The 12,503-nt window shown below is 39.2% G+C and overlaps 2 protein-coding genes across 2 annotated transcripts; one reads left to right on the top strand and one right to left on the bottom strand.

Annotated features, from left to right (window-relative positions):
• Positions 1-5,978: 5,978 nt before the first annotated feature.
• LOC110894112 (protein trichome birefringence-like 10) lies at positions 5,979-9,845 on the bottom strand. The gene is made up of 4 exons (XM_022141287.2): positions 9,074-9,845; positions 8,007-8,405; positions 6,789-6,947; positions 5,979-6,707 (listed from the first exon to the last, which is right to left on the bottom strand). The coding sequence occupies exons 1-4, from the start codon at positions 9,607-9,609 to the stop codon at positions 6,335-6,337; spliced, it is 1,467 nt and encodes a 488-aa protein (XP_021996979.1). The 5' UTR covers positions 9,610-9,845; the 3' UTR covers positions 5,979-6,334.
• A 1,974-nt stretch (positions 9,846-11,819) lies between these two features.
• LOC110892452 lies at positions 11,820-12,212 on the top strand. Its single transcript, XM_022139612.1, has one exon. The coding sequence runs from the start codon at positions 11,820-11,822 to the stop codon at positions 12,210-12,212; it is 393 nt and encodes a 130-aa protein (XP_021995304.1).
• Positions 12,213-12,503: the final 291 nt, after the last annotated feature.

Raw genomic sequence — 12,503 nt, 5'->3', positions numbered from 1 at the left:
AAAACTTACTTATTTTTGGTCAAGAGGTGATCCTTTAAATGCTTGAGAACAACAGCATCTTTCACAAACGAAAGAGCAATAAAATCAACACCTTCGTTGAAATTAATCTAAAGTTGCCCAAAGTGTAAAATAAATCCTAAATCATCCGATCGAACCGCAATCCGATTGGATTGCACCTTGATTCACACTTAAAATTTTTATTTCAACTTTTCAAAGGTCTGAACGTCGAACGGATTGCCGTCCGATCGGATAGCCATCCGATCGAACGACCATCCGACCATGTGACATTTGGAACTTCGACACTTAATCATTTTCATAATTTTCCAAGATCATCAGTAACTAACGGATTGCCAACCGATCGGATTGCTATCCGATCGAGTGACAGTCCTGCTGTGAACTTGTTCTCACCAAGTCTCCTGCCGATCGGATCGCTATCCGATCAAACGACCGTTCGATCGATCGACCTGAAAGGTAGAGATACTTCTCCGTTTTCAAAATGCTACAACGAAAACTTCAAAGCCATCATACACAAACACATCCTTGCCAAACGAATGTCAATCCAATCGAATGGCCATCCGAACGGATTGACATCTGATCGAATGGTCAACCGATCGGGTAGCCATCGGGTTGCCACTCGTCACTTAATCACTTTCACCGTTTTACGCGTCGCTCATTGTTTATACTATCGTTAACTGTTCAGGCTAATCTCTCAGCGCTCCCTTCAATCCAAGAGAGTGTTTATTTACTTAAACACAATCTGTGAGTATACTCTATCCCTTTTTGCTTTACGCACTTTTGGGTGTTACATACGTTACTTATTCAAATCACAATCGACACACAACGCAAACAATATTTATACGCTGACCGTTATTGCATGATACGTGTTATTTGATGAATGCTTGTATGTTATGTTAACACAGTGATTGTTGCTTGACACCTTAGCAACGATAGTACTATAGTTTGGACTCAGCACCTTTCGTGGACAGGGGTTGTTAAGGGCTTTACTTCACGTGTCCCAGTGGGAATATGTGTTGCGCATTCTACACTCGCAGACACGTTTGTGCATATTTCTCTGTCGATAACCTACTAGCTTTCACTTTGCCACATGTTACATGCTGGTTATGCGTAAACTATTTTGAACTACATTATGCTATATCAAACCTGTATGCTCACCTTTACACTATGTGTATTGACTCTATTTTAACGTATGTGGCAGGTGTTTGAGATGCTAGGATGTTGTCTGCTGTGTGGAATCAAGTAGGAAGAGTCTAGTTATGTCACGCTTAAATCTGAGTCGTCAGAACAGTATTTATTTTTTAGACACTTATTTGTAATAACTGTTTTTATTCGGATATGTTGTGGTAAGGGACATGACGTTTAATTATCTGGTAATGAATAGTTGTTATGGATACTCATGGACAATCTGTTTCGCTCAGTGCCATGCCCCGATGTTTCCGCCATCATCTCGTACCCTTGAAGACATGTTTCGCTTGTGTGTCATAGATTTCGGTGGTAATTGGGACGCATACTTACCTTTAGTCGAATTCTCGTACAATAACAGTTAACACTCTAGCATCCAAATGGCACCATTTGAGGCATTATATGGAAGAAGGTGTCGATCGCCTATTGTATGGCACGAGATCGGAGACTCGCAAATAACCGGTTCCGAGCTGTTTCAAGAAACGACTGACAAAATCCTCCAAATTCGAGACAATCTGCAGAAAGCTTGGAGTCGTCAGAAAAGTTACGCTGATAGACGACGCAAGCCCCTTGAATTTGACGTTGGCGATCACGTACTCCTAAAGGTATCACCTTGGAAGGGTGTGATCAGATTCGGCAAGAAAGGAAAGCTCGCGCCTCGATATGTTGGACCATTTAAGATTCTGGAAAGGATCGAAAAAGTGGCCTACAGACTCGAACTACCGGAGGAACTTAGCAACGTCCACCCGACTTTTCACATTTCGAACCTCAGAAAGTGTCTGGCTGAGCATGATTTACAAGTTCCACTGGAGGATCTACAAGTGGACGAAACATTAATCTCCGTGGAGAAGCCTATCGAGATCATGGACCGGGAAACCAAGAAGCTCAGGCGCTCACGCATTCCCATTGTAAACGAGGCGCAGAGTTCACATGGGAACTCGAAAGCGACATGAAGGCGAAGTACCCGCAGTTGTTTGTTACGGCTAAAGCCTAATTTCGGGACGAAATTCCCTTAAGCAAGAGAGGTTGTAACTCCCCGTGTTTCGAAAGTCAAAGTCAAGATAAAAGTCAAAGGAAGAAAAGATTGCTAATTGCGATCTGTCACTCCTTGCTTAATTCCTGATTTGACCTCTTTGACTTGTAATCGAGTCTTTTATTTTGTTTACTTTAGTTGTATTATGTATAGTATCTGTGAATAGTCGATGTTTATCGCATGTTTTATCGCTTATCGCATCGCAATTGCATTCGCACCTCGAATTATGCGTTCTGGATATTGTTTTACGTGTGTGTGCTATTTACATGATACTTGTGCATGTTTAATTGTGTTATATTTTGTGTGGTGTTTAACCGAAACGCAATCGCAACTCTATCGCAATCGTAGGTTAATCGCAAACGCTAAACACAACTTACTTAAGATGGCTGTAGGTTAGATATAGTATTTGTGTGTTTATTATTAATCTCTCGCATCGAATCTCGCTTAAACGCATCGCAGCGCTCAACACGCGAATCGAAACACCAAAACGCAACTCGTCGGAGCCACTCGATCGAGTGACCGCTAGATCGGATTGCCAACCGATCGGATAGCCATCCGATCGAAGTGTCATCCGATCGAGGTGACCACCTATTCGACACTTGCCCTCCTTTCCCTTTTTGGCAACCTATAAATACCATCCTGTCACATCATTTGTGATGTGACAGCTCCTCCACTCGACCAGCTCGCTCAAGCACTCATTTCTCTTGAATTCTCGCGATTCTTGTAAGTTTTCAACCTAAATCTTGTACTTCTATAATCTACACACACTCCTTCATCATTTTCTCTTTAGAATCTTAACTTTTAACCGTGAAATCAGCAGATTTGAGGTGTTCTAGGGTGATGTCATCATGGAGTTCTTATGAACTTCAAGTTTTGGCCTCATTCCACCAAGAACAACTCAGATCTGAATGATTTCCATATGATTAAACAATGTTTTTGCATAGATCTACACATATTCATGGTTGAAAGGATTGAAAGATGGTTTCTAACTTTCTTTCAACTCTTTTACACTCAATGCACTCAAAACCGATGGAATCGGAGCTCGTACAGACCTTCTACTCTTTCTTAGTGATGTGTTGGCTCGAGATCTGGTTTCTATCAAAGAGACAACCGACTTCGGGTTAAACGTGAACAACCGTCATGAACCGGAAGACTGATCGGGTTTGGGTGATTCCTGTTCGATCGGATAATTTGGGTCATGATGGGGTTTCTGTTGTCTAGCACGTTGTCAAACCGTCTAGATCAAATCGCAAAGCCTTCTGAACTTAACAACTTTTCAAGCTGCAAAAAGATCAGATCGCGGGACGGATCGCCGTCCGATCGGATTGCCATCCGATCGAACCGCAATCCGATTGGATTGCACCTTGATTCACACTTAAACTTTTTATTTCAACTTTTCAAAAATTTGAACGTCGAACGGATTGTCGTCCGATCGGATAGCCATCCGATCGAACGACCATCCGACCATGTGACATTTGGAACTTCAACACTTAATCATTTTCATAATTTTCCAAGACCATCAGTAACTAACGGATTGCCAACCGATCGGATTGCTATCCGATCGAGTGACAGTCCTACTGTGAACTTGTTCTCACTAAGTGTCATGCCGATCGGATCGCTATCCGATTGAACGACCGTTCGATCGATCGACCTGAAAGGTAGTGATACTTCTCTGTTTTTAAAATGCTACAACGAAAACTTCAAAGCCATCAAACACAAACACATCCTTACCAAACGAATATCAATCCAATCGAATGGCCATCCGATCGGATGACCATCCGAACGGATTGACATCCGATCGAATGGTCAACCGATCCGGTAGCCATCCGATCGGGTTGCCACTCGACACTTAATCACTTTCACCGTTTTACGCGTCGCTCATTGTTTATACTATCGTTAACTGTTCAGGCTAATCTCTCAACGCTCCCTTCAATCCAAGAGAGTGTTTATTTACTTAAACACAATTTGTGAGTATACTCGATCCCTTTTTGCTTTACGCACTTTTGGGTGTTACATACGTTACTTATTCAAATCACAATCGACAGACAACGCAAACACTATTTATACGCTGACCGTTATTGCATGATACGTGTTATTCGATGAATGCTTGTATGTTATGTTAACACAGTGATTGTTGCCTGACACCTTAACAACGATAGTACTATAGTTTGGACTCGGCACCTGTCGTGGACAGGGGTTGTTAAGGGCTTTACTTCAAGTGTCCCAGTGGGGATATGTGTTGCGCATTCTACACTCGCAGTCACGTCTGTGCATATTTCTCTGTCTATAACCTACTAGCTTTCACTTTGCCACATGTTACATGCTAGTTATGCGTAAACTATTTCGAACTCTATTATGCTATATCAAACCTGTATGCTCACCTTTACACTATGTGTAGTGACTCTATTTTAACGTATGTGGCAGGTGTTTGAGATGCTAGGATGTTTTCTGCTATGTGGAATCAAGTAGGAAGAGTCTAGTTATGTCACGCTTAAATCTGAGTCGTCGGAACAGTATTTGTTTTTGAGACAATTGTTTGTAATAACTGTTTTTATTCGGATATCTTATGGTATGGGACATGACATTTAATTATCTGGTAATGAATAGTTGTTCTGGATACTCATGGATGATCTGTTTCGCTCAGTGTCATGCCCCGATGTTTCCGCCATCGATTGGTGTGTGACATCCAAGATGTTGCCCCAAGTTGGATGACGTTTACTTGCCTTAATGGTAAAGATGGGTTGCTTAGAACTTCAATGCACACGTCTTTGGCCAGAGATGCTGGAAGTTGGTTGATGCGAGTTTGCTTAGTGCATCTGCTGGCTTGTTCTCGCTTTTGTTGGTGTGATGTACCTTGTAAGAATTAAAGCTTTGAAGCAGGGTTCTTGCTTGCTCTAGGTACAATTCCATGACGTCTCCTTTGGCGTCGTACTGACCATTGATCTGTCCTACTACGAGCATGGAGTCTACGTGCGCTTCTACGTGTCTAACTCCCATCTTGATGGCTAATCGCAACCCAGCAAGAAAAGCTTCATACTCGGCCTCGTTGTTTGTGCTCTTGAAGTCTAACCGGATGGCGTACGTGAACTCACGTTTCTCATGTTTTTCTGGACTTACCAACCTAAGTCATGCGCCTGCGCCATCTTCGTTGGATGCGCCATCCGTATATAGCAGCCATGGTTCTTCTGAATGTTGCTTTTCGGCTTTCTCCATTGCCTTGCGTTCTCTATCTTTGTCATCGGGCACTTCTGTCAGGAAATCAGCCAACACCTGACCTTTGATCGTTGGCTTTGGTCTAAAAACCACGTTATGGCCTCCCAGTTCTATAGCCCACATTGCTAATCTTCCGGATATCTTAGGTCTGGCAAGGATCTTGCCGATGTTGTAATTCGTCAGAACATGAATGACATGATTAGCAAAGTATCTGCGTAATCGCCTGGACGCGTGGATCAGTGCAAGGACCAATTTTTCCATTATGGCATACTTTGTTTCCGGATCATTCAAGGTGCAAGATACGTAATATATTGGTGTCTGCACGCCTTGTCGATCGACTAGTAGATCCAGAAAGTGAGATAACAGATCAAACTAGAGAATTTAATGTAGATACAATTAAAAAAATAAAAGATCAAACTAATCAACAAGGTTAGCTGAAAGCTTCACATTATAAATTGAGCATTTAATATAGAAAAAATTTATTATAAGAATATATATAACAGGTAACCATCCACCCAATAACTCAGTGGAGTTCAGATCTGTTATCTCACTTTCTGGATCTAATCTTACATTGTTCAAAGTATGTTGAACATATACTGTGTAGCAAACTAACAATACATTTTGCCCGACTACCTGCCATTGCTTTGTAATTGCCCTTTTTCGTGTGAAATGGAATTTCAATATTTTCTAAAAATAATACAAGTCTAACAAAAATGATATTCTAGTTTACAAACTATAAATAAGTTTAAAAGTTATGATCTTTGATTCCGAAAGGTATAAACGCGGCTTCTATGTCAAAAACATGGAGAATCGAATCGAACGCACCCTCAATATACATTTGCCTGTTGAAGCATATATATTATATACACTCTGCACCGGTGAATTAACTCAAGATGAAGTATTATTACCAAAAACAGTTGTCCGTTTCAAAAGTAGAGCGTAAAGTATCTCGTTCCACGCATCCGGGACACCAGGAAGACACCAATGGCTGCAATCCTGTCTGCGTACAGCCGCAGGGTTCATTTTCGGGCCGAGATAATACAACGAAGGGTGCCCGTCTTTTCTCATTGACGACATGATGGTTGTGTTGAGTATACTCATCACTTTGGTTGCATCAATTGATAAGCTTTTCGTTCGGTTTGAAATTACGTCTCTGAATATGTGATATTGCGGCCACGTTGAAGATGGTTGCATTGGTGAAGAAACGAGATTCGGTAGTGTTTCTAGGTGGCAGGTTCCACCGGCCCGCCAATCCCCGCCTCTGTAGAGATGATTATCGTTTGATTTACTTCGCTATTGATCCAAAATATAACCGGATGTGAAATGAGAATATAAAACGAACCTGAAATGTACAGGAGCGTATGTGCGGAAGAAGACTTGTGTTTTTGTTTGATTTACTTCACTATTGATCCACGATATAACGGTTTCTAATGCCTTTCGGTATGCAGTTTCGACTTTCATTTTCGTCTTGACGTGTGCTCCTTCTTGGAAGTAACACCCTCTAACGGATGATAAAATGGAATCAGTATGAATTTTATACGAACCAAATGAACAATCTTCATGTCATTTGACTTTTGAGGTCAACTAAGATAATGATGCAGTTAAAAATTCTCATCGACATTGAAAAGCTGTCAAGTATCGTTTATAGATAAAAATGGGAAGCAAATTTTGAAAGAGATGGTATTGGATTTGTAAAAAAAAAAATCATATCTTTTATGAAAATGAATAGTTAAATGTTTGACCTTAAAAGTCAAACTTAACTCGTTTTTAGAAAAATTGCGCCTCCGTCACACTTTTAGAAGATTTGCGCCTTGCGTTAGTCTGAGGGGCCTAGGCCTCACGTCGCATGAGTGCTTTTGACTACAAAGCTATTTATAACTTTGGAATGTCAAAGGTTTGACCTCAAGGGTCAAAACTAGGGGTGCAAACGAGCCGAGTGGCTCGCATGCTGCTCGAGATCGGCTCAAGAAAAAGCTCAAAACAAGCCGAGCCGTATCGAGTCCGAGCCAAGCTTGATCCTAATATAGAGCTCGTTTATTTATCGAGCCCGAGCTCAATCCTAGCATGTGAAGCTCGTTAGGCTCGTCGAGCCTTACTGTAATATTAGTTTTTATTAATATTTAATAACATTTACCCCTTATTTAAAGTTGTCTAGTAAACGAGCCGAGCCGAGCTTATTTAAACTTGTTTACGAGCCGAGCCCAAACCTAAAAATACGCTTGTTTAGTAAACGAGCCCGAGCTTGAGCTTCACTTATTGAGCTCGCGAGCCTAAACGAGTCTATTTTTATATTACTTTTATTTAAAATAAGCTTGTTTAGTAAACGAGCCCGAGCTTGAGCTTCACTTATTGAGCTCGCGAGCCTAAACGAGTCTATTTTTATATTACTTTTATTTAATATATTAATTAATAGACAATAAACGAGCCGAGCCCAAGCCGAGCTCGAGGAACTACCAACGAGCCGAGCTCGAGCTCTCATAAGTTACTCGTTTGCACCCCTAGTCAAAACATACCCCTATTTAGGCAAAAATAACAAATTAAAAATAGATTAGTGACATACACACTTATGGTCTTCTCATTGTTCCACCAATGTCCCGTGTTAAGAACTAAAATATCAGCATCTCGCCATTTCGTTGAGGTCCAATCCATTTGGTCCAACTTAAGAGTAGTCCTTATTTCGGACTTCAAATTAGGGGGTGGTCGGCTTTGTAGCACAAGAAAAGGCGCCCTGTAATACTCAATAGTGCAATTGTAGTCCCGAAACTTGAACACCAAGAAACCTTTGTGTTTCGTGATTGGATTGCCGTTTACTTCATATATTGACTCGTTACTTTTACTAGAAGTAAATGCGGAAGATAGCATGCAAAGAAAAGACTCCCATTGGTTTCTGCCGATCGAATCTCCAACAAAAACTAAACGTTTGTCCCTCAGGTGTTCCAACATTGTTGTCGCGTTAAATCTGTATTTAACACAAAGTAACAGATATATGACTTGGTTGTTGGTTCATGCAACTATTAAGCAGGCATTTGGATGTGTGTTTTAAACTAAACACTACATAAGTGATTATTTTTATTGCCTTCCGATTTAATTAATCACTTACATATTATAAAATCACTTACATATTACAAGTCCAAAATCCCGGTAAATGTTTTTTTTTTTTTGTTATAAAGGGTGTAAAGTGTTTCTTGCCATACAAAAAAAAAACAAATTCGGCCGGGCATAACCCTTGGTTTTAAAAAGCGCGAGGCTCTTCAAGGCGTTTAGACGCAAGGCAACAACTTCACGTACGCAAGGCGTTTAATCAAGCAATATATGTACAATCAAATAACCTTTATGTACCTCCTTTAGACCCTATGCTTGACAAATTTTGACCCATATGCTATATGTACATGAAGCATTTTTTAAGACATTTTTTTTTAACCAAGACATGACCAATCTCTCAATCACACCCCTTACTATCCGGAAAAAGAAAGTCAAAAGAATTTGACCATCCCAAATAAAATGAAACAAAAAATTGTAATTACCTCAGCCTATTTCAACTAACATTTCATAACAAAAACTGGCCCAAATTTCAACATTTAACAAGAAAAAATTTGCATTAAATTAAAAAAAAAAATATGTATGAACCTGGGCAAGTTACAATCTTTAGGTTGCCAACGCCATTTAGTATAAAGAAAATCCTGCCGTCCATTTTCAGAACATCTGAACCCTTCATCCAGAAACCTGCAATCTTTAGATTGATACAATGGATACTTCTCATCCCATACCCAATCACCATCAAACACGTCACACCCATCTCCATTTTTACTCAAAAAATCAAATCTTTTTCTCACATAAACTTCACTTGTACTTAAATACCCTCCAAGATTCAACCTTTTAAACTTATCTAACTCTTTTGACAATCTAAAACCATCCCCTGTAACCACACTTGTATAATCCAAGTAAAAGAACCCAAAAAGTATACAAATTGTTAAGAACACAAAACCCAATGTACCTAAAGATGGTTCCAACAGTTTAAAGGTTGCAACTTTCTTGAATGTGTGCATCTGGGTTGGTGAATTGGAGTCTTGATTTGATGGGTTCTTGACCATTTGTGATAAAGATTGGTGCTTTGTGTGCATCTGAGTAGTTGAATTGGAGTCTTGATTTGATGGGTTCTTCATCGTTTGTGCTAAAGATTGGTGCTTTGGGGAGAAAGATTCGATGTGGTGTGAATGCAAGAGGAGATTAGTTCATTGAGGATTTGATGATTGGATCATTGGGTTTTGTTGTTTGATTGATCAACGAATAAAGTAGTATTCTTGAGGGTTAAAAAGGGGGGAAATGATATGGGTTTTGGGAAAAGCACAATGGTTTTGGGTGAAGAGTGAGGGAGGTTGAAGCATTGAAAATGTGAAAGGACATTGAAATCTTAATTAACGGCATCATGGGTTGATTGATGAGTGATGTTGTGTGTACAAGTTAAACCCTTCTACTTTGAGAACTTGTTAGAATTAGTCATTGTACTATGAAACTATGTACAAAAAATGAAACTATTGTGTGTGCATACATGGAAAGTTTTATTCCCATCATAAATTGCATAAGCTATTTGGCAACCTCTATCCTATTAAGTGTTGGATCATTAAGAGATCTGATTGGGCAATAAACTTTGAATCAATAAGAGAACTAACTTGGATCGGTTGATTGGTTGGGAGTGGAGGTGGTGGTGGGTCGAGGAGGTGGTGGGTAAGTGGCAGGTTGAGGGTTATGAACTTAGGTGAATGGATAAAGTGGTAAAATTTTCATTCAGCATCGTTTTGAAAGTTAATGGGTAAGTAAGCTCGGTGAATGAAACACATTTAATGCTGACTTGTTATTTGTTAATAGGTAACCTTTTAATGGAATCATTAAGAGACTACCAACTTTGTTTTGCTTCTTTTTTGTTTTTTTTTTTTTTTTTTTGAACGGAAAATTTCTTTTATTCGTGTCGTATGTGGGACTAGAATCCAAAACCTCTCATCTTAAGGTGTTTAAAGGTTTTGCCTTTGCCAATGGACCATCACCCCGTTGGTCATTGTTTTGCTTCTAATCTATATTTCTTCATCTAATTTGGGCATAAATGAAGTGGGTGTCAGTCTTTTAACAATGATAAGACTCGCAATTTTTTTTTTTTTTGTAAATAAGATGGTAATATTGGAAAATAGTTTAAGGATTTTTTTTTTGAACGGCGATATTTCTACAACAGGCGATAGAGATCGCACCTACCCTATAACTCGGGTAGGCCCCTCCGCCCCACTCCGGCATCCAAGACTATGTTGTCTTAACCGGGCCCACGCTTGGTGCATCACTAGTTTAAGGATTTAAAGCATCAAACTTGGTAATAAGATGGTAATATTGGAAAAGAATGAAAGTAGTACACTTTTCTTAAAATGTATGGACAGATGGCGAATTGTGTTATTGGGAATGCATAACGGAGTGAAATTGATGTACGGGTGGGATTAGCTGCATCATCGTCACTTGTTGAAGAACACTGGCCGTTGATGAGAGTGTTGTGTATGTTGTATACGTTTCGGATTGGAAGTCCCCATGGTAAATGCACGTGCATGTGATCCTGTCCCACTGTGCCATTTTAGTTCTCCTTTACTTTTGTTAGTAGAAAATATTGGTTTATGTATTGATAAACTGATAGTTTATGGATTGATAAATTGATATTAACGTAGGTTCGATTCTCGTCTCGATTATTTTTGAGGGAAATCTAGTTGAAGGAACGAATCTGGACTTTACTCTCGGGTCCGAGTCTAACGGGGGGCGAGGGTTTACGAATTCTCATGACTTTGGACATAACTCTGAATAGGGTGGATTTACACGTGAGATTCTTTGCCGTTTAAAAAAAAAGATAAAGTAATAGTGACACATTTAAATAAAAAGCTAATTATGGTTGATAGTAAACCTTTAATTTATATGTAATTATCAAGTAATATATATGTTAGCAATTTATAAATTATATTACATATTTAGCCCTATGGCTTATTATTGTATTGTATTTTTTTCTTGTATTTAGTATTAAAATCTTAGGCCGGAGGGTGTGGAGGGCGCCACCCCTGCCATCTCACCTCCGATAACGCCGGAGAGGCGCCGCCGTCCATACCGTCAACTTTAAAAGGGGGCGCCATGTTGCCATCGCCAGCATGGTAACGAAGTGGAATTGGGACGATCGAGGTAAGTTGGTCAACCTTATCGTTGGCCAACGTTCAAATTTTTTTTTAAAAAAAGTTTTTTTTAATTCAAATATAAATACAAAATTATCCCAAACTAAAACACACACCAATCACAACTAAAACACACACACCAATCACAAAAAAAACACATAAATTCTACCCAATCATTTTTAAGAATGTCATTCGATTCTTCGAGCTCTTCATCCGACGGTGTTCTTGACGATATAATTATCGCAATTACGCAGCAGACGATTAATTATTTGCGAGAAGAAGCTCAATCCTCTACATCGCGTACCAGACAACCAGCTATTGAACGAGATCGGTTAGGTGCTCATGAACGTCTAATGCAAGATTTTTTTTATGAAAATCCGTTGTACGATGATGTTCAGTTTAAGGGTAGGTTTCGTATGAGCCGTCGTCTTTTCATTAAAATTTCTAATGATCTTGCGGGCGAATTCTCTTTTTTCACACAAATAGAAAGTGCTAGTCACAAAGTTGGTTTCTCTGTAATACAAAAGTGTACAACAACAATTAGGCAACTAGCGTACGGCACATCGAGTAATGCGTGAGATGAATATTTAAGGATGTCGTCAAGAATGTGTCGTGATTCTCTTGAAAATTTATGTGAAGGTAATTTTTATTCTTATTGTTATTACTAATATTTTTTTAATTTACAGATTACTATTTTTATTCTTATTGTTATTATTTTTTAAATTTACATTGTTATTATTTTTAATTTACATTGTTATTATTTTTAATTTACGTTGTTATTATTTTTTAGAGAAAAGTGCATGGATAGTCCTTGTGGTTTGCCTATTTTTCACCTTTAATCCCTAACTTTCTAAAATTACAATTATAGT

The sequence above is a fragment of the Helianthus annuus genome, chromosome 12 (assembly GCF_002127325.2).
Source record: "Helianthus annuus cultivar XRQ/B chromosome 12, HanXRQr2.0-SUNRISE, whole genome shotgun sequence".
Lineage (NCBI taxonomy): Eukaryota > Viridiplantae > Streptophyta > Magnoliopsida > Asterales > Asteraceae > Helianthus > Helianthus annuus.
Note: the sequence above shows the minus strand (reverse complement) of the source record. Positions and strands in the feature narration are given on the sequence as shown.

Bases quoted from the DNA above. Each gene is read 5' to 3' on its own strand.
- LOC110894112 (XM_022141287.2), bottom strand. From the start codon at position 9,609: ATGAAGAACCCATCAAATCAAGACTCCAATTCAACTACTCAGATGCAC. The intron at 8,406-9,073 runs GTTCATACATAT...TGTTAAATACAG, and splicing joins AAAGATTGTAACTTGCCCAG to ATTTAACGCGACAACAATGT. The intron at 6,948-8,006 runs GTATGTCACTAA...ATCATCCGTTAG, and splicing joins AATGAGAAGACCATAAGTGT to AGGGTGTTACTTCCAAGAAG.
- LOC110892452 (XM_022139612.1), top strand. From the start codon at position 11,820: ATGTCATTCGATTCTTCGAGCTCTTCATCCGACGGTGTTCTTGACGAT.